The sequence below is a fragment of the Chionomys nivalis genome, chromosome 3 (assembly GCF_950005125.1).
Source record: "Chionomys nivalis chromosome 3, mChiNiv1.1, whole genome shotgun sequence".
Taxonomy (NCBI): Eukaryota; Metazoa; Chordata; class Mammalia; order Rodentia; family Cricetidae; genus Chionomys; species Chionomys nivalis.
In genome coordinates this window covers 59,308,711-59,334,335 of record NC_080088.1, presented here as the reverse complement: position 1 = coordinate 59,334,335, position 25,625 = coordinate 59,308,711, and the positions used below count along the sequence as shown (strand labels likewise).

The 25,625-nt window shown below is 48.2% G+C and overlaps 1 protein-coding gene across 1 annotated transcript in view; it reads left to right on the top strand.

Moving 5' to 3' along the window:
* The window catches only part of Adcy5 (adenylate cyclase 5), a 145,217-nt gene that overhangs the window by 83,250 nt on the left and 36,342 nt on the right, over positions 1-25,625 (top strand). Inside the window, exons 2-5 of the mRNA XM_057764262.1 lie at positions 5,559-5,708; positions 8,995-9,116; positions 23,947-24,058; positions 25,491-25,618. Coding sequence (XP_057620245.1) covers positions 5,559-5,708; positions 8,995-9,116; positions 23,947-24,058; positions 25,491-25,618 — 512 coding nt within the window. The remainder of the gene's footprint in view (positions 1-5,558; positions 5,709-8,994; positions 9,117-23,946; positions 24,059-25,490; positions 25,619-25,625) is intronic.

Sequence of the window (25,625 nt, the reverse complement as noted above, 5' to 3'; positions counted from 1 at the left end):
CGTGATGTTCTCTAGGCCTTGGCAGGGGATGGGGTGATAACGTCCCACTTAGGACCGAGCACGCTTCTCAGCACTTTAAACAATTGTGAGTCTCTGTATTTACTGCTTCCCACTCCAACCTTCTGACCAAGGTGGACAGCAGAACTAACAAATGGGTATAAAGATAAATATTCAAAGAGCAGTTTGCCATCGTGTCCATTTAGCAGAACAGTAGTAGTAGATTTCCCCTCTAGGTCCATGGCTTCCTTAATCATGAGCTTTTAACCAGGTCTACATTACCAGACATGAATTCCCTTTTATGGAACAGACCTCAAATCCAATCAGAAAGTGGTTGGTTGCCCTATGTCAGTTATGCCACTACTGTATCTGGGTATGTCTTACTGGCAGGCCAGTATTGTAGCATGTAGGCTCACCACTGGATATGTTCTCTCTTCCCAGTGACTTTATAGTAGTTTCTGACACTGAAAAATAGCCAGCAGGGAGGAAGTTTCCAGGTCAGTTTCAACTAGATTTCTCTGTGACCTTCAACCAAAAAAGTGTTGTCTTCTCCAAGAGGGCTATGATGGACAACAAAAGGCACTGACAGTAGCCTGTGCTGTTTGGGGAGCCTCTCTGACCAATGGCTTACAGGAAAATATCCCACACCCAACACTGAGATTTTCATTTAATAACCATGTCATCTTGGGAAAGCATTGTCCACCCACACAAGATACTGCGTTTAAATTCCTTAAAATATTTTTTTTTTTAACTAGCTTGCAAAGCAGTAGGTTTCCATAAGACTTTTCACACATCTTCAGTTTTGGTTAAACCCCTTCCTCTTCCCACCTCCTCTCTCCCACCCTCATTTAAGCCTTTAATCCTCAGTGATCCTTCCCTACTTTCATACGACATGTGTTCTACTATCCCCTCCCTGGCTTACGACCTCTCCCCCCAATCTTAGACCCTTTCTAGCTTTCTGATCTCTATAAACATTCAAAATTAAGCAGAGAAATTTAAAAATTTAAATCTAGGATTTACGGGCTGGAGAGATGGCTCAGTGGAACAGCACTGGCTGTTCTTTCAGAGGTCCTGAGTTCAATCGTCAGCAACCACATGGCAGCTCATGATTGAATGTCCTCTTCTGGTATACAGGCATACATGCAGACAAAGCACTTATATACACAATAACTTTTAAGCTAGGGTTTACATATGAAGGAGAACATGTGATGCCTGTCTTTATAAAGCCACAAAGAGGCTCCTATGCTTTCTTGTAAGGGTTTTATAACTATGGCTCTCAGACTTCTCATTGATTTAACTTTTATATGTGGTGTGAGATGGGGATCTAAGTTCCATTCTTTTGTATGTACACAATCAATTGACACAGCATCACTTGTTGAAAAGGCTTCTATTTCTCCATTTAATTGCCTGTCTTTGTCAAAACTCAACCACTTATGGTATGGGAAGTCCTTCTGTATATGTGTTGCTTTTATTGGTTAATAAATAAAGAAGCTGCTTTTGGCCAATGGCTTAACAGAATATAGCCAGGCTGGAATATATATATATATATATATATATATATATATATATATATATATATATATATATATAGAGAGAGAGAGAGAGAGAGAGAGAGAGAGAGAGAGAGGAGGTGGAGTCAGGGAGACGCCATGTAGCCACCGCTGGGGACAGATGAGCCAGAATCTTGCCAGTAAACCACAGCCACATGGCAATACACAGATGAATAGAGATGGGTTAAATTAAGATGTAAGAGTTAGCCAATAAGAAGCTAGAGCTAACAGACCAAGAAGTGATTTAATTAATACAGTTTCTGTGTGATTATTTTGGGTCTGGGGAGCCGGAAATGAACAAGCAGCCTCCCCCGACTACATAACCATTAATAGATAATTTTGCTTTACACTCTATCCCATTGACCTATACCTCTATGGTTTCTAAATTAATGACACCTTGCAATAAGTCTTTAAGTTTCATAATTTAAATCTCACAACTTAGCCCATAATTTTCAAAGTCACTTTGGCTTATTTTTCCTCTTATCATTGCTTTGATCATCATCATGTTGTGCTTAAAGATTGGGATGAAAGCTGACATCTGTAAGTTCCCTAATACAAGATACACCTCTCCATTTAAAAATAAGTCTAAATACTTTTAATCAGTGTTCTGTAGAAAAGTATTAGTTGAATTTATAGTGTACATAATTTTTATGGTTTCAATGCTATTAAATGGTACTTTTCAAATATTTTATTGCTTATATATAGAAAAACAGTTGCTTTTTATCAGTCTTATAGCCCATGACTTATAAACTTGCATATTAATTCTGGCCATGGTTTTCTAGATTCATTACAATTTTCTGTGAAAATAATTATGCTGTCTTCAAACTGAAAGTGTTATATTTTATTTCCAATATCTCTCATCTTCCTTCCTTCTTTCTTTCCTTCCTTTTCCCCCTTTCAATGGGGTCTCATTATGCTGTCTTGGCTGGTCTTGAATTCATGGACTCTGTTACCGTAGTCTCTCGGATAGCTAGGTTTTAAGGTATACATTTGCTGCTGGCTCCAATCTGTATGTCTTTCTTTTTCTTGTCTTATTGTGTGGTCTGGGACTTCCATCACCACAATAAATGGAAATGATGAGCAGAAATATATGTAACTTTTCCTTAGCTATAGGGGAGAACATTCTGTCTTTCCCAGTAAGAAGGGTGGTAGCTATAAGTTTTTGTATGTGTTATTGACCAGATTAAGTGACATCATTCCTAATTTGGTGGGATTTTTTTCCCCCTTGGGTCATGAATGTATGTTATATTTTGTCAAATGTTTTTGCCGGTAACTATTGAAATGTCATGTAGCTTCTCTATTTTATTCTGTTAATATGGAGAAATGCTAGATGTTTGAAGTTGAACCAGCCTCCATTACTGGGACAACTCCTCTAGGTCAGGTTGGGTTATCACTACTCATTGTCTTAATACGGTTAACTCTTTGTTTTCTCCACTTTCTTCTGTCTTGCTGCTGCTTTCACTACCCTCTCCTTTCACAGACTTCCCCTAACATACCCTGCAGCCTTCACTCAGCACCCCAAACCTTTCATTTAATGACCCCAGTGACTTCCCAGAGGCCTACTCTTGGAGTCTTGGCTGATTACAATGAAGGCCACAGTCTGTTTCTTCCAGAACATACTCCCATCTTGTTATAAGGTTCTATGTTGGCTCTGCCTTGCTTGGCCCCAACGTCAGATAGGTCTTGGTTTGCTCCTATTTTGACTTGTGTGGCAGGGTTCTACCTACCTTCCATTCCCTATGCGATTGCCCTTATGAGTTGTGGAAGCCATGTGCTTGCTTAGCCTGCATTTTTGATTCAGCAATCTTTAATGGTTCCCACTGTATAAGGATTATGTCTGGCTTGCTCCGCCTGCAGTACGTATTTTCTTTCTGGGTTTCTGGAGAATCTGAGTTATTTACTCAAGGACCAGTTGCTTTTCACGGCCTTGCTACATGTCTCTCAATGCCCAGTGCACTCTGACCTGCCCAGAGGCCTCCTCATCAACCCTCCACTTAAGCACTTACCTCTGCTTTTTTGCTTGATGTGTGTTTGTTTCTGCTTTATATTCCTGGTTCTCCTTCAGGTCTTATCACTTATCCACTTGTCTTCGATGGTCTGAGTTGCTAAGAATACCAGAGACTGGGTAGTTTGTAAACATAAACTTGTTTCTCACATTTTGGAGATTGAAAGTCTGAGATTAAATTGCTGGCATGGCTGGATTCTGGCGAGCATTCTCTTTGGGGTTCTGATGAGCATCTTCTTTTAGCTTCTAGTGATCTCCTCTTTGGGGTTCTCATTTCTTCATATGGTGGGCAGCAGAGATGAGGGAACAAGCAAAAATCTCTTCCCATCAAGGCATTAATCCTGTTCATGAGGCATATCCACCCTGATGGTCCTGTCTCCTCCTCTTTCTACCAACAGCGGGCATTTTAGGGGAACTTGAGCATCTCATATGTAACATTCTTTAGGTGGCTTGCTAGTTGCCATGGAGCAGGGTTTTTTTTTTTTCCCTTTTCATAAATAGATTTTCAATGTCAGGTCTTTACATAAAATGTCAGAATTTAGGTATTGGTAGGATTTGGGTAGGAGTTGGTAATAGTAATATTAGCCAATGAAGTTGGGACCATTGGTCACCTGAGCCTGCTTCTGCCAAAGAGTTCAGAGTCCTCTTTGGCTAGGGGGATACCGGATTGTTAGAATGAGACAGATGAATTCTGTGTGTGGAGCAGGGCAGACACTCTCTGGAACATCTCTAGAGAAGGATGGCACCATAGCCAGTATGAACTCATCTGCTCCTGGGCCTTCACTTGGCTGGGGAGGATGTGGGGCTCAACACAACCTCAGGGTATGGCAGGGTGTGGATCTAAGTCAAGGACAGATACAGTGGAAGCCCCAGAGGTCTGTGGGAATCATGTGTTGCACCCATTGCTGGGCAGGGACATTCCTAAGTAAAGCTCTTTGAGATTTATAGGGACAAGCACCTTCCTTACTCCAAATTGGCAACCAGTGTAGGCTTCTCAGAGGCCAAAAGGCCACAGTGAAGGATGCAGGGCTGAGGTTAGAACTCTGAGGTTGAGATTAACAAGCTAAGGAGTGGGACTAGAGTGGAGCTCAAAGCCCACACAGCCTGCAGATCGAAGATCTCTCCAGGATTCTTGTGTCTTGGGGCAAGGATAGGAACAGGTTCAGTATGGTCCTATCCATAGAGCTTTGCTTGCCAAGGTTCGTTCTGAAGAACCCCAGCTCACAGAGCTCAATCCCCTTGCCCTTTGGGGGGGTCTGTTACACCATTTTGTTTTACCTTAGCCTTTCATTAAGCACTCTTTAAAAAAAAAATAAAAGCTTAGGGCTGCTGAGCAACAGGGTGAAATGCATTTCCACACACATCTCAGTCAGCATTCAGCAGGGACCCGTGAGGAGTAGCAGGGGACAGATGCTGGAGCGTGGAGCTATCCAGAGAAGCCTGGAGAGGAAGGAACTGAGCCTCCTCTCATCTCCACTGACCAGATTTCACTCCCCAGAGTGCTTGTCATGGTCCTGTGACCTGCATGGCCGGTGCAGCCTGGACTAGTAGGAGACAGGTTTTATAATCGTGAGTCAGGGCCTCTTTAGGAAGGAACCCCTTTGTGCCATCCCAACTCCCACACTTTGAAAAGAGAAGTTCCGCCACTTTGGGGGAGCCTTCCTGGTGGTAGCTCTCAACTCCAGTCCTTTTGATTTGTGATAACACTGGCGTATGTGGTATGATTATTCAGAGACTCTGTGTTCATAGGTGCCCTGCCTCTATCACATGCCAGCCAGGCTTAGGTCTTTGGGGACATTAGAAAATCCAAAAGATTAAGTTTGACTTCTTCTAGTCATGTGTTAGCTACATTTGGCCTTTGTGTGTTACTAGCTAGGTGTGAGTATGCTGAGATGTGGACCAGGAGCTCTGGACTTTGGGGTCTGGAGGACTGGGGTTGGGCAGGGCTCTGGTGTTCATGCCTGCCATGTTCTTGAGTTCTGTGTGCTTGGCTTCTTCCTCTGCAGCTTGTCTCCAATGTCCTCATCTTCTCCTGCACCAACATTGTGGGTGTCTGCACTCACTACCCAGCTGAGGTCTCCCAGAGACAGGCCTTCCAGGAGACCCGGGAGTGTATCCAGGCTCGGCTCCACTCACAGCGGGAGAACCAGCAACAGGTGAGTGAGGCACAGCCGGGAGGCCTGGATGGCAGCCAAGGCCTACGGCCGGCCGAGGAGCAAGGAGCGGCTGGCTAGTTCTCTGCCTGCTCCCGAGGCTGTGCTCATCATCCGCCCAGCCCCTCCTCCGAGCAATAGTTCCCTCAGGGAGTCCAACTTTGATGCTCTGTAGGAGCCACTTGGCTTTTCCTGTCCCTTGCCTGTAGTTTCCTCATGTGGCCCTGTGGTCAGGCAGCAAAAGGCCTCCTGTATCCTGGGCCCCCACAAGTTGAAGAAGTGAGATCAGCCAGTATTTCCATCCTGGGCGGAGGCATTTACCCAAGGGAAGGAGGAGGAAAAGGAGCAGGTACTGTCAGCCTCTTGGGTACCCTGATCCAGCTCTCCATCTCTGTCCAGTCCTGGGTGTAGATGCTTCAGAGAAGGGAGGTTGTCCTGTCTGCCCCCACAGTGTACTTGACCAGAGAGACTGGCCATCCATAGGGTCACAGCTCTGTGCCAAGAGAAAACCCTCAGGCATTTCTCCTAGGTAAGGTGATGTGGCGACTCAGGTTGGCATCAAGGTTCCAGCTGATCCTACTCTGAGGTTTTACTTGGGGGTCATATCTAGGTCACTGCTGTCCATTTCCAGACAGATGGTTATCTGTTCCTGCTCCCCCTGCTAACACTGCCTAGACAGGCTGAGAGTGGTGGATGCTCTCCCCAGAGGGCGGTCAGCATGGAGAAGGGTATCTCTACACTTGGACCAGCATGACTCTGGGAGTTCTGTAGACCTCCCCACGGATCCTCAGCAAACACTGGCATAGGCCTCCTGTATGCCACATGCCATCAGGCCCCTGTCTCGTTGAGCTAGAGACAGGAAGAGAATGGCCAGGCAGCGGAAAAGTACACACTGTGGCTGCTCTGCTCACCGAAGAGTAGGTGTCTCTGTCTGGTCTGGTCTGGATGTGTGCTAGATGGGTACAGTGACGTGGCCACTGACATCCAGACGACCAGATAGGGGATGAGCTTTCCAAGTCCTCCTGTCCCTGCCTGTGCCCTCTAACGCTGCTCCCTGTGGCTGCTGTGATTTGCCAGGTGCCCAAATGGACACTGACCAATCTGAAGTCTGGCTGTCCTTGTTTATGCTCCCCCACTTTGGAGATACAACCTCACGTATCCCAGGTTGGCCTTGAACCTTGGATATAGTCAAGGATGATTTTGAACTTCTGTTCCCCTTGCCCCATCTTCAAATTCTAGTCATGTCTCCGGGTATTCAGATTCTACAACACTGGGATCAAACCCAAGGCTTTATGCCTGTTGGACCAGTTCCCTTCCACTAAACTACATATGGCCCCAGCTACAGCCCCAGCTCTGCCCCCAGCCTCCCTTCTCTCAACCCTGCCTGGGCCCCCAGTCCAGCTCCTCGGAGGAAGCCCTGCTCCGCAGTATCACTGCCCTGACAGCCTTACCACCTCTTATGCACACACTCTGCTCACCCCCTAAGTCCCTGCCTTCCTCAAGAGCCCCATCTTATCTCTGTTATCAACTCCAGGGCCTCTCCCCTGAGAATGGAACCCCTTCCTTCACTTGCATTTTACAGGGTTGCTCTGGGTGTCATCTTTCCCCAAGGATACTGGTCATTTGTTTCTGTGCTTTGAAACAGGGTCTCCCTGTGTAGTGCAGATTGCCCTGAGCTCTCCCTCTGTCTCCTGCAGCCTCAGGGCTAGGGGTCTAGAATCCTGCCTGATGTGGTGATTGATGTTAAGCAAGGGTGTGCTATCGTGACCTGTTTTGGAGAGAGTTAGGCTGTACGGGCAGCAGGGAGGGCTAATGGGGAGGCAGAGAGCCAGAGTGGTGCTGCCTGAGTCCCAGAAACAGGTGAGCACTGCACTGGAGCCATAGAAGAGGACACAGAAGAGAAAGGACACATTCGAGAGCTGTTCCCAGGTCAGTGCTGAATGCCGGAGCTTGGCCTGGGGCTGAGAGGAGAGGAATGAGTATCCGAGGAAAGTTCTAGAAACATAAGCAGTTTCTACAGGGGCAGGATCTGGACCCTGGTGCAGGAGGATAGAAGTGTCCTCTGCAAAGGCAGGGAGGGATGGGAGGGTGAGTCTTGCTGGGGATGGGATGTCACAGGTGGGCATTTAGGAGTCAGTGAGCCATGGGGCTGGAGATGAACAGAGGTGACAGAGTTGATGGATGGATGGTGGTGGCTTGACAGTGGATCTGCTCCCCGAGGTAAGAGTGTTTTGAGGACAGACATAGAGCATGCTTCACTGGGCACCCAGAAGAAGAGGAAACAAAGAGGACACCTCAGTCTCAGGGCTACCTCTGGTTCAGTGCAGAATGATGTGAAGGAGAGACACCGAGGGCTGCAGGCAGCCAGAATGGAAGGCCTGGGAGGAGAGTACTTAAATGTGTGAGCCCGGCAGAGGGCTTAGCCCCGAGCCAAGGCTGTGGCCTTCACATAGAACCACTCAGCACAAACAGACCACAGAGGAAAACTCAGGAACTCAGTGAAGTCCATGCTCTATAAGTAGCTGACATGACTTGCCACAATGTGGCCCTGATCCCTTTCCCTGCTTCTCTCCCACCTCCCTTATGACTTCTCTTGCTTCCTCAAAGTTAACTTTCTTTTCTCTTGTTCCTGAGCCACTGTCTCCCACGTGGGACTGAAAGGCTCTGCAGGCTCTTGGGCCTTCTCTAACGACAGCAGCTCTAGCCTAGGCCTGCCTGTAGGCACATGCTGGCACGTAGTAGACATCTGTAAATACTCGATGACTGTTGAATGGGTCCGGCTAATGCTGTCAACAGTAGTTTGGCCAAGGCCACTCAGGTTTTTAAGGTTTTAACCCAAGCTGCTTGATCCTCAAGGCTCCGCCCAAAGTGCCTTTCCCAGAGTAGAATGGAGGCAAGATGGGTGATGAGCCGGGCGGTGGTGGCGCACGCCTTTAATCCCAGCACTCGGGAGGCAGAGACAGGCGGATCTCTGTGAGTTCGAGGCCAGCCTGGTCTACAAGAGCTAGTTTTAGGACAGGCTCCAAGACCACAGAGAAACCCTGTCTCGAAAAACAAAAACAAAACAACAACAACAACAAAAGATGGGTGATGAACCAGGAGGTATCCCAGAGAATCCTGGGGCGTGGCTTCTGCTGCTCTCTCCTCTTACACTGGTCTAGTTCCATGGTTCTCAGAAGAGCCTGGAGGTCTTCCTGTGCCCTGCACCCAGGGGCATGGGTATGGATGAGAGGGGACCTGCCAGAGATGTGGAAGGAATGGTGACAGGCTCATCTGCTTCCCTCTGCAGGAACGTCTCCTGCTGTCTGTCCTTCCCCGTCATGTTGCCATGGAGATGAAAGCAGATATCAACGCCAAGCAGGAGGATATGATGTTCCACAAGATTTACATCCAGAAGCATGACAATGTGAGGTAGGGGTGACGGCAGGCTGGGGAACTGGACCCTGGTGAAGACAGCCTCACGGAGGTGGGGGTGGGGGTGGGCTCAGCCTATCAGGGTGGCCCGGTTCTGTGGAGCAGGCCAGCTCTGCCCTTCGTCTGCTTGGGGAATTAGAACTGTTTAACTTCCTGTCGGGTATGAAGTAGGCAGCAAGACTGTAAGAGAGAATGGAGAAAGGAGGGGAGAAAAGAAGCGGACCCGCTTTGAGGGGAACCGCTCACCTGACAAAGATAGAACACATGGACGTGGACCCTGGTGTCACCCTCATTACAGTCCCCTTCACCAGCCTCTTGCATGCCCTCTAAGCCTGTGTATGCCAGCCACTGTCCCAGGCATTGCTCACCGTGTCATTGATCCTTTGACATCACTACAGGGGACACAAACAGCATTCCTAACTTAGAGATCCAGTTGGATTGAGACCTGTGCTGAAGCCCCCCCCCCCAAGCCAGTATGGTAAAGCCAGCCTGCTCCGAAGCCCCCTTTGCCTCTGCTGCACCTTGGCTGCCTCCCTAGGCAGAAGCCGCTGACAGCAGGGATGTGCAAACAGATGTAGATTAATAGAGTGAAAAATCTGCTTATGAGTTCTATAGGGACATAAGCGATACAGGTGGCCTTCATCCACCGTGGCTCCTAAGAACCTGGTAATTCTCCCGTATGCCCAGGAAGCCACTGTGAACTTCGGGAAAGTTACCTTCTCTTTCCTAAGGTCCGAGTCCACTATGGCTGTCGGCGGGGACGGAGGGGGAACACAACACTGTGATTTACTTGTAGAACCAACAGAGCCATTTAGCTTCCAGATGTGCTCTGAAGTCTGTGATGACCATTTTGCATTCATTAAGGACCCCTCCCACCTGTCTCTTAAAACTCAAAGGCCAAGGCTGTGAGGGGCAAGTGTAGATTGCACCACACATCTGTGATCTGTTTGGGGGTGGGTTTCGAAGTTTCCCCATAAGCCACCCACGCTCCGAATCAGGCGGCGCCAAGATGGCCACCTGCCACGTGGCTAATGGACATGAGCCCTGGGAAGCAGACGGCATGCTGGTTCCTGTGCCTGTCCTCGGGTGTGAAATGTCACTCCGTCAGTGCTTTCTGTGTTCCCACAGTCCCCACGTTATCATCCCCACTGTACAGACCAGGAAACGGAGGCCCTGAGGTTTACTCTTTTTTTTTTTTTTAAAGGTTTATTGTTTTCTATACAGTGTTCTGTCTGCATGTATGCCTGTAGGCCAGAAGAGGGCACCAGATCTTATTGCAGATGGTTGTGAGCCACCATGTGGTTGCTGGGAATTGAACTCAGGACCTTTGGAAGAACAGCCAGTGCTCTTAACCGCTGAGCCATCTCTCTAGCCCCCGAGGTTTACTCTTTATCTATGGACCACACTGGCTAAGAGGGACGCTTGTCCCCAGCAAGATTTTTGACCTTTTGACTTTGAATATATGTTTCTATACCTAAGTAGAAGGGTTTGGGCAAGAGCTCTGAAAGGAATTTTGGAGAGCTCTTGGGAGGAGAGGGAGGAAGAGGTGTGTGTGTGTGTTATATAATATTGTGTGTGTGTTCAATCACGTGACTGAGGCATCCCAGGGTCCTTCTTTTTTTTAAATATTTATTTATTATGTATACAATATTCTGGTGCCAGAAGAGGGCACCAGATCTCATTACAGATGGTTGTGAGCCACCATGTGGTTGCCGGGAATTGAACTCAGGACCTTTGGAAAAGCAGGCAATGCTCTTAACTACTGAGCCATCTCTCCAGCCCTCCCAGGGTCCTTCTATGATCTGAGGTCTCTGTCTAGGGACATTGGAAGTAATAGCTTTCCCTGCCTGTTAGGACAGATGCAAGAGGCTTGGGTTTTAGATGGGAAGGGGGTGCTTCACACGTGGCCCCAACGTGTTGGAGCTGGGTCCTGAGCTCCTCTCTCCATCTTCCCAACCATGTCCCTAGCTAGGGACAAAGGTACCTTCTTTAGCTACTCTGAGCTCAGCAGAGCATCCTGTGGCTTCCACAGATGTCTGCACAGATAATCTGGAAGGAAATCTGCTCTGAGAAACAGCCTGGCATGGGTTCTCAGCCCCAGCCCTCCAGCAAAGAGGCTTGCTCAGAGAGTACCCAGACCTGCTCAGTTCACAGTGATAATCTCAAGGGATGACCCTTGTTCTGGGTACCATTGCACCTGCTTCCAGCAGTGGCCCTGCAGTGACTTAGGGTGATTAAAAGGAAAGTCACAGAGGTATCTCAGTATCAACAAGGCACAAGTCAGGCCTCTGTTATAGTGGACATTTAGGATAAGCCAGATTGATAACAGCGATCAGCAAAGAGAAGGAAGGAGAGAAAAATGAAGATGCTGTGGTACTTAAGAGGGCAGGATCTAAAGTTCTCAGGGAGGGCTAGAATCTATAGCATACATCAGAGATTAGGGTATCACAGTCATGCAAACGTCCTGCCGGGTCCCCTCCTAGGGTCCTAGCCTGGATGTAGCCTTGGGAAGAGGCACATGCTCACTCTAGTCTCAGATTTGAAGAGGTCGTCAGGTTAGACTCTGGTAGGCCTCCTAGTTTAAAAACACACCAGGGCCAGGCTCAGAGAAACCAAGAGGTGCAGAGGTTAGGCCTGGGTTCTGGGGTCTCTGCTGTGTACTGACTGTTTGAACAAGGCACTGGACCCCTCTGAACCTGCTTCCTCGTCTGCACATAGAATAGCAGAGGTTTCGCATTCGAGTGGGTGGGATGATGTGAGATGGTACAGAGCTGTGCTGGTGTCTCAGTGTGCAGCAGTGTAGTAAGAGCTGCGGGCCTCTTCCCACAGCCCGGCTGATGGTTGCCTGGCTAGCTTATGCCCCAAAATAACGACACACAAACTCTATTATTTTAAACACTGCTTGGCCCATTTCTGTTCATGTATGTAGCACCCCAAGATGCGCTTACCAGGAAGATTCTAGCCTACGTCCATCCTGGGTCAGAGCTTCATCGCGTCTGCTGGGGAGAGGCAAGCATGGTGTCTGCTCTGGAGAAGAGAGCATGGCGTCTGTCTCTCAGAGGAGCTGCCCTGCATCTGAGCTCACTTCCTCTTCCTCCCAGCATTCTATTCTGTTTACTCCACCCACCTAAAGGCTGGCCGATCAAATGGGCCAAGGCAGTTTCTTTATTAGCCAATAACCTTCCTCCATCATTTCCCCTTTTCTGTTTAAACAAAAAAAAAGGAAGGCTTTAACGTTAACATAGCAAAATTACATATAACAAAACAGTTATCAAGTAAGAATTACAGTTACAATATTTACATCTACTTTATCTTTATCATAACTAAGGAAAACTATAACTATCTATCTATTCTTCAACTCCATCAAAGACTCCAGAAGGATATAATATTACCTAAGCAAACAAAAAACAAGCAACTTTCAAACTCTAGAAATGACAGAGACATCTCGCTGCCTTGACAGTCACCCAAAGTTTCTCTGTACCGTTGGGGCATCCATCTTCGGCCTACAGGCCCATAGTTTCCAGCAGACATTTCCATGAAGCAGGAAATTTCAAAGGCAGTTCAGTCACTATCTGCTGTGTCCTGCAGAATGTCTCGCATGAATTCATGTCTCTTTCATGAATCAGGAACCCCAAAAGATCATCTCACCTTTAGGCAAGTTCAGCAGTCCTCTCTCTGCGGGTTCTTTGTGTCCAGTTTATACAATAGTCCAGGCAAGAGCAGTTTCTTGCCCCAATAGCTGTCAAACTCCATAAGGATCCTCTTCGATGCCCATCTTCTTCTTCTTGAAGTAGATTGGTGCTGCCAGGAGCAGAGTGTCTCATTGTCTTGAAAAACCCTAAGTTATTAAAACATTTAAAATACCATATTCTCTAGCCTTTGAAAGATATGATGAATGCCTATCTGAAATATATGCATGCACATCTAGAAAATCTAACTAACATGACTACAAACTTGACTATTATTAATAATTATCCATTAACAACCTATATACATTACATTTTGAAATGAACTATACAATCACAATACCTTAATCAATATCAGAAATACATACACATATAATAAAATTGACCTTAAATTAATATCAGTAAACCAAGATTCATATCAATGCAAATTATTCACATCTATATCATCTCCCCCTTTAAATGTAAAAGAACATTTATAAACAATATATGGGAACATGGGCGCAGTTTTTTCTCTCCAAACTGCTTCCTGCTGAATGGGGGCGCTGTTAATCAAGTCTTTCATGGTATAACCTGTGTGCTAGGTTCCTCTCAGTCGGCAGTTGAGCAAAGTAATTTTTTGAAGGTGTTCACAGCAACCCTTCAGGAGGACGTGGTCTATCATACCATATTGGGATCGAAGAAGCAATCCAAAGAGTCTCATCCTCTGTGAAAACAAAAGAAGAAACTCTTTTCCAAAGTATCATATCCTTAGATCCAAATTCTGAAGTCAAGGTATTTTGAAAATATCTATCTTGGATTAGTTCAGCAGTATTTATAAACAAATATCTTTTAGCATCTGTTGCTCCTTCCTCAGCATTCAAACAATTCAAAGAGAGCATAATAGCATACAGTATCAAGATTCTCTGTGTAATTTCCATCTTTGTGCAGCTTTATTTTAACTCTATTTTGTTTACTTTTACTTTTACTTTATATTTTCTGTATATCTTCGTCCTGGAATAACTCTTTAGACAAGGCTGTCCTTGAATTCAGAGATCTGTCTGTCTCTGCCTCCCAGGCAGTGGGATTAAAGGCGTGTGCTACCACACCTTGAAGTCTCAGAGGTCAATCTCCCTCTGCCTCCCAAGTGTTGGGATTAAAGGTGTGTACTACCACACCCAACTACTTCCTTATTTTTTTTTTACTTTTAAGAACTTTATCTTTCAGCCTGCATATATTTTTAAACACACTGTAAATCATTTAAAGTTTTCTTTGTCTTTGAATCTCTCTTTACTGTATCTCTCTCTTTTTCTGACCACACGAGCCTTTAAATTACTGAGCAATATGGGTAGGATTAAAGCCGTGGCTTTGCCAGCTAAATCCAGGCCATTCCTTAGCTTTCCAGCCTCATGGCGGAGGTACCGGCTGTAGCCATGTTTACCACCACAACTCTGTGGCGTTTCAAGGTCCTTGCCAGCAAACAAGCTGCAATACTATATCCACAGACAACACTCAAGTCCTCTCTCTGTAGTTGGCCCTCCTGCCTCAAACAGTCAGAGTTTGCCCTGGCAGGATGGACCAGAATGCCAGAGTTTTAAAACAGCACAACTTTTTTCCTGCTACGTCTGAAAACAAACAAGTATGCAGTCAGCTTTTATCAATACCTTTTAAGTGTTTCGTGGCAGGACCTCTTAATGAGCTGCAGGGTTCTGCAGCTGAAGCTGAGTCAGGAAGCCTCTCTTAGATGAGAGCGTTTGCTTGCCTCTAGCAAGCAGAGCAGACCCGAGAAATTGCTGCTACCAAGAAAACACGCTTTACTCTATTCTTTCCCAAGCTTTCTCAGGCTTTCTGTGGATGCAGTTATCCACGTGGGCGCCATCTGTAGTAGGGGCTGCGGGCCTCTTCCCACAGCCCGGCTGATGGTTGCCTGGCTAGCTTATGCCCCAAAATAACGACACACAAACTCTATTATTTTAAACACTGCTTGGCCCATTTCTGTTCATGTATGTAGCACCCCAAGATGCGCTTACCAGGAAGATTCTAGCCTACGTCCATCCTGGGTCAGAGCTTCATCGCGTCTGCTGGGGAGAGGCAAGCATGGTGTCTGCTCTGGAGAAGAGAGCATGGCGTCTGTCTCTCAGAGGAGCTGCCCTGCATCTGAGCTCACTTCCTCTTCCTCCCAGCATTCTATTCTGTTTACTCCACCCACCTAAAGGCTGGCCGATCAAATGGGCCAAGGCAGTTTCTTTATTAGCCAATGACCTTCCTCCATCACAGCAGTCAGCTGCGATTATTGCTGTTGTTTTCTGGGTTGTTGTCCTGCCTGTAATCAACAGAGGAAGGCCCGTGGTTCTTAGCTGGAGAGGGCAAAAGTGATGAGTCACATTCCTCAATTCTCTGAAGAGTTTTAATAGTTACAGAGGGTGATGGCATGCTGCTCTCTGCCCCCAACAAGAGCAAGGCCACAACGAAAGTAAATCAACCCCATAACATGCAGCTCCTGGGGTACCAGCTGAGACTGAGCAAGGACTTTGAAGAATGCTTTGGTCCTGGGCTACCATTGGCTGTGGCATGAAGTCCCAGATGCCGCTCCTGTCTGATGAGTGCTGACAGATGAGCTGTGTCAGCCCCTGTGGTTGGTGGGTCAAAAGTGCTTCCACTCCTATGGGGACATCAGGCCTCAGAGGGGCCAGAGCAGTGGTTCTCAGCCCTTTGAATGCTGTGACCCTTTAATACAGTTCCTTATGTTGTGGTGACCCCCAACCATTAAATTATTTCATTGCTACTTCATGACGGTAATTTTGCTATGGATTATGAATTCTAATGTAAATATCTGTGTTTTCTGATGGTCTTAGATAACCCCCATGAAAGGGTCATTCAACCCCCACAGGGGTCACAACCCACAGGCTGAGAACCACTGGGCTAGGGGAAGAGGACACAGTATAGGAAGATGCAGACACCCCAGGTCACTCCTGTCAGGAGGTCACTTTGTGGAGTGGAGCAGGACAAGTGTCCGCGTGGAGCAGAGTGGCACACATCCCAGCCCTGTCAGCTGGGAACTGGGACTGTGGACAGTCACCTTGTTTCCTCAGCTGTAACCTGGGGATAGATGTGTGTGCTCATTCATCTGTTTAGTGCATGTGTCGCCCAATCTGTGCAATCACAAGCTTCATGCCAAGATCACTAGAGACAGGGAGCATGGCTTCGGAGCACTGTCTCTGAAGGTGATTTGAAATTAAGATCTATACCATCCTCGGAGGCACTTGAGAGGTCCATGCCACTCCTGGGGATGCTTGAAGTTAGTGTACATTCTGTCTCTGGCAGTGACTCGAAGGTGCCCAATGTTGGGAGACACTTAACGTTAGGGGTACATGCCTGGAAAGCCCCCAGCCTGCTTAGTAGTCATGTTCTGATGTCCGTGGAGACTGCCAACCTGGCTTCAAGATCAGGTGGTAATCCACCACTCCAAAGGCCAGGGGGTAGAGAATGCGGGCACTCCTGACTTCATGGTGGTCCTCCTGAATGAAGGTGAACCCACACTTGACTCCCTAACTCACCCTGGTGTTCCTTAGGATTTAAAGTTGTGATGGTAGAATGTCTAGGACCGTTCCAGATTCTTTCTTGTAGAAAGGGGTGGAAGGTCACCACCTCTAGGGGGTGCAGATCCCTGCTGGGGAAGTATATTCTTTCCAAGGTAACTTGCCTCTGCCCCAGTTCCCATCTTTATCTCCCCACTTTGGAAGTTTCATGCGGGATACTGAATCTGAGCCTCATTGTTTCATTTGCTGGTACCCACGAGGTTCAGCAGAGGGGCTGCCCAGCCTGGGCTGTGAATGAGGTCGTATGCACTCTTTCTGTTAAGTGCTGTGGGAATGACCTCCGTGCCTCCTCCTCCCTCCAGCCTTCCCCCCTCTCTAATTTCTTTCCCCTTTGAAGGTTATCTTCTCTCCTGTCTCCTTCAAGGACATGGCTGCATTCCCTAGGTTGCTTTAGTGTCTGGCTCAGCCACCATGTGGTGTGGTTCTGAATTATAATGACCATGGACCATGTCTGAGATGCTTAGATACCCACGGATGGGGTGTGCCTCCTGGGGGCAGAGTGTGGAAAGAACCGACCTCCAGTCCATCCTTAGCCATCTGAAGAGTGGACCATGGGCATCTCAGACCTGATGCTGGAAGTATGCCCAATTCTATTCGATAGCAATTATGATTGCAAATGGTCTCTGCCTATAAACAATTACTGAGATCCTATTATGTGCCAGGTGATGCTATTAAAAGGGCACTGTTAGGGAGTATCTAGTCCTCATGGGAACGTAAGAGCTGAGCAGAGGGCTGTGGGAGCAGAGAGTTGACAACCCAGCCAGTTCTGTTGGGAGCCACTTGGACTGGACCTTTTATTTACTTTTTATGTTGTGTGTGTGTGTGTGTGTGTATGTGTGTGTACATATATATTATAGTATAAGGGGCTACAGAGATGGCTCTGTGGTGAAGACCTTGCCGCTCTTATGAAAGGCTGGAGTTTAGTTCCCGGCACCCACATTTGGTAGCTTCCAATGTCCTGTAACTCCAGCTCCAGGGGATCCAGCCCTCTCTTCTGGCCTCTATGGCCAACCGCATGCTCATGTACATACCCACATATGTATATACATATAAGTAGATGATAAACCTTTTAAAAGACTGATCTAGCATAAGATATTTTGCTTAAAACCCAACCTTGTAAGTGGCATTAGCTACGTTTGTATTGTGCACCCGCCCCTGCCTCCAGTGCTGTCATCCCCAAACTTGAACTATAACTATTAAACACGTCCCTGTACCCCCAGACCCCCACTCCAGGAACTGCTTTTCTTCTTTCTGTCCTTAGCAGTTTGATTATTCTAGAGATCACATATAAATAGAACTCCAGAATTAGTGCTTTTGATGACTGGCTTGGCTCACCTGATGTAATGTTCTCATGGTGCAACCAGGTTGTGGCATTCATCAGGGTTTCCTCCCCTGTTGAGGCTGAGTAATACGCCTTTTGAGTATGCCACATTCGCGCCATCTCTTCCTGGGACGCCTCTCGGGCAGCTTTATCTTTCAGGGGCTGTGCGTGCTGCTGCGGTGTGCATGGGTGAACAAGCACTGTTCATATCTCTGCTTTCTGGTTGTCTGGGTATACGTCCAGAAGTGGGGCTGCTGGCTCATGTAGTCAACTGGTCTGATTTTTTTTTTTCTTTAAAGAACCCACACACAGGTTTCTCTACTCCAGCCTTCCTGACAGCACCTGCTCAGGGGCTCCGCTCTCTCCTTGTCTGGGGTTCACAAAAGACCCACATTTGTGTTGGGACATAGTATAAGGACCAATGGGGAATTGAGCCAGCAATCAGCAAGGGCTTAGCTCTCAATTCTAGAAATCGGGGCTCTGGCAAGCCAGGAAAGGGGGAGGAGAAAGGGGGGAGAGAGGCTCTGATGGCTGAGCACGCTGGGCTGTGTTTCTGAGACAAGTACAAACAGGTGTGACCCGTGGGTCAGATCCTACTAAGAATTCAGACATAAGGATTATTCTGAGTGGGCTTAGTCGAGGAAGGCATCGTGAAGATGAGTGGGTCAGAATCGGGTTCTGAAAGAGAAAGAGTGATTTGCTTTCCGCCTTTTCAAACATAAACATTTTATTATATAAAGGCCCGTGTTTTGTAGTGAAATTGGAAAATGTAGGCGGTGTAGAAAAGAAAAGGAATTCACGCAGATCGGGTTGACTGCTGCTGGGGTTTGGTGCAGCCTCCTCTGTGGGCCTCTCCTTTGGAAGGCGTTTCCCCGAGCCTCTCACATTCCTGGACGAGTGTCCACAGGCACCGCCAGGCTCCGTTGCTTGCATGGTGAGGATGAGATGTGATTATGGGGTGGCCTGGAGTCTGCAGGAGGCCCAAAGGCTTGCTAGCAAAGTGGATTATGGGATATGCCTTGATCTGAGGTCCCCCAACTTCTCCTCTTGGACTTCACTTACCGAAGTGATGTCCCTGTTTCTGCCAGGGTGGAGAGGTCTTGGCCACCTGGGCAGATTCTCCCCTTGACGGCACTGTGCACTAGTATTTGGTGTCCTCTCCTAGGTCATCCCCCGTTTCCTTTCCAGCTTGTGCAAGGGTAATTCTGACTGATGCCGATTCATTTAAAAAAATCTGTTGGGAAAAAAAAAAAAGCCCTCTGTCGACTCCTCACACCTGGTAGTGCCAACTCGACCAATGGATGTGAATGACTCTTTGCTCCCCTTTACCCGACAAAGCCACAAACTCAAGTGTCTGTCCAGGCTGGGTGATGTGGAGGAGATCAAGGGTGGGTGCTTCAGGGGCATCTCTGTTGGACACAAAGAAATGGCTTCCTACACAGGCCTAACCACCCCAGGGTGCTGTCAGCATCCTCGGAGGTGGACTGAAATCTTACCTCACTTCTTTCCCGTCCCGCCTTCCATAGCCCTGATCTGGATGAGGATCCAGGGATCGGGACTCTTCAGGCACAGCTGTTAGCACTGCCAGCCCACCCAGTCCTGAGTGCCCAGCGATGCTGCAGGATGTGGCCCTGTGTGTAGGAGCTGGGCCAAATGCTGACAACTCATAAGTCACAGGGCCTGTTGGCAGGAAGAGGGGTTGAGCGTAAGGAAATGCCTGCGGGCAGAGCAGGGCTGCAGAGGGCCGACAGTGGTAATTGGTGACATGCCCCACACTTGTGCCTCTGGAGTGGCAGTCAGGCTAGCTAGGGAGTGACAGAGGACAGATCGTTAGGGAAGTATCCCCCATGTGGGCCCGTCCCCAGCGTCTAGTCGCTCCAAGGACCCACTAGTGTGGCAAGAGGAGGTCTCAAATGAGCTGATGTATGAGCCAACATCTTTCTGCTTCTCTGAGCCTGGTGCTAGGCTGTGAACTGGCTTTAGAATCCCCAGGGACACAGCCAGGAAAGCCAGGTGGGCGGAAGAGATGCTCTATGTTGGGGAGACCCTATGAAGCATAGCAGCCTCCATAAGGGACAGTCTGAAAGCAAAATCCTCCCACAGAATGGAGGCCTCTCAAAGGGCAAATGAGGACGCAGTTGCCAGTTTCCATGGAAGGGCCAGAGTGGCTTCCAGAGTCAGAGTTGGGACCTCAGAGACCTTGTATGAGATTCTCCCAACCCAGGTTAAAAATGTGCTTGGCGTGACTCTTGGGTGGCTGTGGGTGACACACCCTCTCTGATTCCCCAGGAACTGAGAGAGCCGTAGAGACCTCTCCCAGTATGCCAGCAGTTGGAGAGATCTCGGGTTTCTAAGCCTCCCTGGTGATAACCACACAGTATCTTCTGTCCCTGGTAACCATGCTGGTTTTGTGAGGGACCCCCAAGCTTCACAGGCTCCTCTCTGAGGTGATGTTCTGGGATTCTAGGAGGCCCTGTGAGGTAGAAGGGGGAGTTCATGATTTGTCCTCTTGCTTTCCCGGAACTTGTGGGCATTCTCTCCCTTCCAGTAAATAAGCATCAGGCACTGCTTTGGGTTGAATTGTGTCTCCCTAGAAGATAAGTGCTGTCCATAGTACTTGGGAACCGACCTTCTTATCTAAAATGTTGCTTTAGGTTAGTTTAGATTATCTACGACCAGCCCAGCCATGTGCAAGAAGGAGAGAGAGGCTGGGTGTCACAGTAAGGAAGAGAGAGAGAGAGAACATTCCCATACCTGTTGCTACAGTATAGTTACAATTGTCCTGTTTCTTTTATTATCCTCTTGCTATGTCTAAGACCTAAGTGAAACTTTATCGCATGCATGTGTGTATAAGATACAGCACAGGTTTTGTGTTGGCCATGGCCTCAGCTGTGAATGAAGGAATTTGGAACAGATCCCCACAGGTAAGAGAGATTGCTAGAGGAGACCCATAGAGCCTATAGGTTATGGTAAGCTCATACTTGTGTAAATATGGCTCATGTCGTCATGAGAAGAGGGAAGGGCTGTGTGATGGCACAGACACTAAAGGTGGTGATCTGAGCACTGCAGTCTCTGGTTTAGGAATATCAAAAATGGATGGGCACCCCAGAAGCACAAATCTCAGGGGGGGATGTCTTTCCTGGTAACCCAGTCTGTTACCATGCACCCTGATGGTTTGCTCTGTGGGTTTGTGAGCAACTGTGGCAAATGCCCCCCTAGTCATTGCCAGGGCACCCGCTGTTTTTATTCTCCGAGGACTGTGGGGCTGACAGACCACATAACATGTACTGGTTGTACTCTTGGAATGGGCATCCAGGTTGTCTGTGTGGCCTTGGGATGACGATTCAGTATTTCTGTGCTTTAATTTCCTTCTCTTAAAAGCAAGTACCAACCTCATAGGATAGCTGTGAGGCAGAAGTGAATATATGTAGGAGCATAAAGGAATATATTATTATATATTAAATAATTTTACTTTGTGCTGCCAAAGATAGAATCTAGGGCCTTGGGTACAAGGAAAGCACCCACAGCTTCAGTGTGTTTAAAATACCTTTTTAAAAAAATGATTAAGTTAGTTAAACTAGTAAATATGGTAACAAAATAATCGAGTATTTCTTATGGGGAGGAAAGGAAAATGCAGGCCAGAACCTCCGTTGTGCTTCCTTGGGAAGGAAAATGATGTTGGGCAAAGAAGTTCTTGATTGACTAGTATGCATAACTCTAAGGACCACTGGAGTGTGGGGACTATCCCAAGGCACCCCTAACTGTCCCTAGGGTAATCAGAGTCTGAAAGGGTGAGGGGAGTCTCACCTGGCTAGTCTGCGTGCGAAAAATCCACGCTGAGGTAAGCTGCTCTCTGTCGCTGAAACTTGACTAGCCTTGAGAGGGTCAGAAAGGCCACAGGTAACATCATGATAAAAGGCACGCTTCATCTAAAGGTGCAGGTCGGTTCGTTGGGAGGGAGGAACGATGACTCCTTGAAGCAGTGTGTGTGTTACTCTGCCTGCGTTTGATCCACCCTGCATGTGTCGCATAACAGTGCTCCATTACCCGTCACAATCAGTCATGTTCAAAAATAAAAAAGCTGGCCTGGGGGATAGCTCAGTTCATAAAGTCTGTACGGGAATCGGGCTGAGTTTGGATCCCCACACAAAAGGCTGGACAAAATGATGCGCACCTGCAATTCTAGCAATGAAGAGCAGGAGACACAAAGCTGCTGGGCCAGGGCTTGCTGGCCAGTTAGCCTAGCAAATCAACAAGTTTCAGGTTCAGTCAGAAATCCTATCTCAAAAATAAGGTGAAGAACGGTTGAGGAAGATACCCATTTCATGCACACTCCACCCATGTGCGTGTACATATGAACACATAAACATTTGCATATATATTCTCACATACAGCTAAAATTTCTAAATCTAAATAATAAAACACGTACTCCATATACCAGTAAACATTTGGAATACAATTACCAAATATATTTAGCTATGCATTCTTAATTTTGAAGCTATGTCTATGGGTGCTGAAGCCTCAGGAAAAGGTGTGTTGGGGAGAACATAAACTTAGGGAAAGGGTCTACCATGCTGGGGTCTCTACTTCCCATCAGAGACCAAGCCCTGGTGTGTGAACTCCTAGATTCTAGAGGGCTCAGGGCTTGCCTACCAGAAGCAGCTCAGTCCTTAAGAGTTAGAATATTTCTGTGTCCCTCTTAAGGAACCAAACATGTAGGGGCCCTGGTCTTGAGGCCCTTTCTCTTGTGGTCTGTTTTGAAGGAAAAGAGATTTTTCAAACTAAAGGACAGGGGAAACAAGAACGAACAAAAGAGCCATAACTGGCTGGTGTGGCTGATAACAGCCGTGGATGGTGAGGCTGGAGGCCCCCGCAGGAGGAGCAGGGGACTTCCTGGTGATGGCGGGTGGGTGAGGCTGGAGGCCCCCCGCAGGAGGAGCAGGGGACTTCCTGGTGATGGCGGGTGTGTGTAGGGGGGTTGGGGAGGAGGGTCTACCTCTGCTCTTCCCTGCTCCTCTTTCAGTCTGTCCTTCCAAAGGTCTTCCCTGGAGTGGCAGGCTTGATTGAGGTTTGCTTGAGACTGGGAAGTGAGAGTCTTTTGGGGCTCTGTTCTGGCCTGTGCTTCCCAGAGCAAGTGTAAAAAAGGGCTGCATGCCCAGGCTCCTTATGGTAGGGACAGCTCAGGGATCAACAGGGGCAATCCTGCAAGGTGATTGGGGAGTGGGGGGCTCTCAAAAAGCTCACTCTCTCTGCACCCATCCTCCTGCCTGGGCATGAGAGTACAGAGAAAGTTCAGGGAACAGGATCAGGGATCCCCCTGTAGTAGGAGAGGCCAGTGCCGTCGTCCCCTCCCCAGCAGCCTTTGGAGTCCTTTCCCGGTTGGGTTTTGTCAACCTGACATGAACCTACACATATCTGGGCGGGGGGATCTTAATCGAGAAATGCCTCCTTCAGATTGGCCTGTAGGCAAGTCTGTGGGGCATTTTCTTAATTAATGATTAATGTGGGAGGGGCTGGCCCACCATGGGGAGTGCCACCCCTGCGTAGGTGTCCTGAGCTGTATAATAAAGCAAACTGAGGAAGCCAGGGAGAGCAAGCCATTTAGCAGCACTCCTCCATGGCCTCGGCTTCAGTTCCTGCCCCAGCTTCCTGCCTTGAGTTCCTGCCCTGACTTCCCTCAGTGACAGAGTGTGCTATGAGATTTGTAAGAAGAAATTTCTGCCCCACCCCCCGTTGCTTTTGGCCCTAATATTTTAGCCCAGCAGCAGAAACCCTAACTAAGACAAACCCCCCAGGACTCTTGGAGCCCATAACCATCCTAGCGCCTGAGGTATTCCCAAGGTCCCTGGATATATCTCCAACTTTCTTCCCTAGCAGAGTCCTGTGTTAGTCTGTCTAGGCTGCAGTGACAGGGGGCCACACTGGGCTTGTAGACAACTGTCTCCCACTTCTGGAAGCTGGAAGTCCAAGTCCATGGTGTCAGCATGGCTGGGGTCTGGTGAGGGTCATCTTCCAGCCCTTTCTCAGAATCTTCTCATGGCAGCAGAGCCAGGAAGCAAGCTCTCCTGTTCTTCCTCCTTACAGAGGCACTAATCCCATTCACAGGGCCCACCATCATGGGCTGATCGTCCTTCCAAGGCCCTGCAGCTACAACCCCTGCAGTGGGCACTAGGATTTACTGTTTGGATGCGGGGGGCACAGACATCCAGTTTATAGCAAGTCTTCCTTTTCCTCCTGTCTCCCAGCATCCTGTTTGCGGACATCGAGGGTTTCACTAGCCTGGCATCCCAGTGTACTGCCCAGGAACTGGTCATGACCCTCAATGAGCTCTTCGCCCGCTTTGACAAGTTGGCTGCGGTGAGTCACCCTGAGTGTGGGCCAGAGGGTGGCCTGCCTGGCCTGGACTGTTAGGGGAGGGCTTGGAGGTTGAGGACATTAATCCATGTTTGCTCTCTGCCTGGTGGAAACTGGTATTGGGCACCTGTGATGGGTAGAGACATCAGTCAGGGTGCAGAGTGTGTCCTGATGTCCCACACCTTCTCTGGCAACACAGTGAGAGACGAACCGTGGCTGTGAGGTAGTCTGAAGGGGCTGTCTCCATGCCTGCCTGCAGGGTATAGTGTCCAAGTCCCCAGTGAAATTTCAGTTTCCCTGGGGCGAATCAGGTGCCACGTAGCTGCATTATTGCTGAGTTGGCTGGAGGGATGGGAGACCACATCTGACTATCCAGCTGGCTTGTAAGCAGCTGGGTGCCTTCCCTAAAGGTCTCCAGAAAGGGATTCGCCAGCACTTGGACCCAAAAAATGGAAGTAACATCTTATAGCAGGGAGTGGCAACCAAGACATTCATTCAGTTGGTTTCTGTTTTAGCTCATTCTTCTCCAGAACGGGCCTTTGTAGGGTCGTGCCATGTAAGTAGCCACCGACTACAGTGTCCACTGGCATAGAGCATAGTCCTGTTTACAGACAGGGTGTCAGGCTGGCATGTGGAGGAGAGTCTGCTGTGCCCAGGGGCTTTCTGGGGCTACTGAGGGCACTAGACGGGTAGCCTCTCATCACTGAGCTTGAACAAGATAGACGGAGGCACCTCACAAGCACCTGCCCCTCACTGTCCCAGCTTCATGGAGAAGCACAGAGTCAGATTCAAGCAGCTGGAGTAGCTGATGACTAACGGAACCTCTCTCACTCCCAGCTAGGCATTGGTGGTGACCCGCCTCCATGCCCAGTGCCACCTGTCTCCAAGTGGTAGCAGTGGCCACAGGTGCTGAGCTCTGTTCACTTCTCGGCAGTCATGTGTTTGCTGGCATAGCCAAACATTCCTTTTGATAAGCATCTCGGCAGGCTGAGGGTCAGATGGGTTTCTGGCTCAAGCTCACTTCTTCTGGCTTTAGTCTATATATTCATATATATATATACATATACATACATATATATGTATATATATATATGAAGTCTCAAAATTTTTGATAGAATTATAAGAATCAGGCAAGAATCAGGGGTATGCTCCCAGGGTAAGGAGTGGGACCAGAGATGCCAGCCCAAGCAAAGGGGGTGGGGGGAGCTCCTAGGCTTGGAAGACTGCAGTGCCTGTCCCTTAGCCATTATCCCCCGTGTCCCATTGCTTCCAATAGCCCTGGCTGTGATCAGACTCAATTCCTACACTGCAGCTGTGGCCGCTTCTCTAGAAGGCAGCTCACTCGAGGCTTGGGTGGTTCTTGGTTTCTCAATTCTTTCCCTCCCACTCTTCTTTCCCACTAGTTTGGATTCTTAAGACCAATTTGCTATTCCAGGAGAATCACTGTTTACGGATTAAGATCCTTGGGGACTGCTACTACTGCGTCTCTGGGCTGCCTGAAGCCAGGGCCGACCACGCCCACTGCTGTGTGGAGATGGGTCTGGACATGATCGAGGCCATCTCGTAAGTG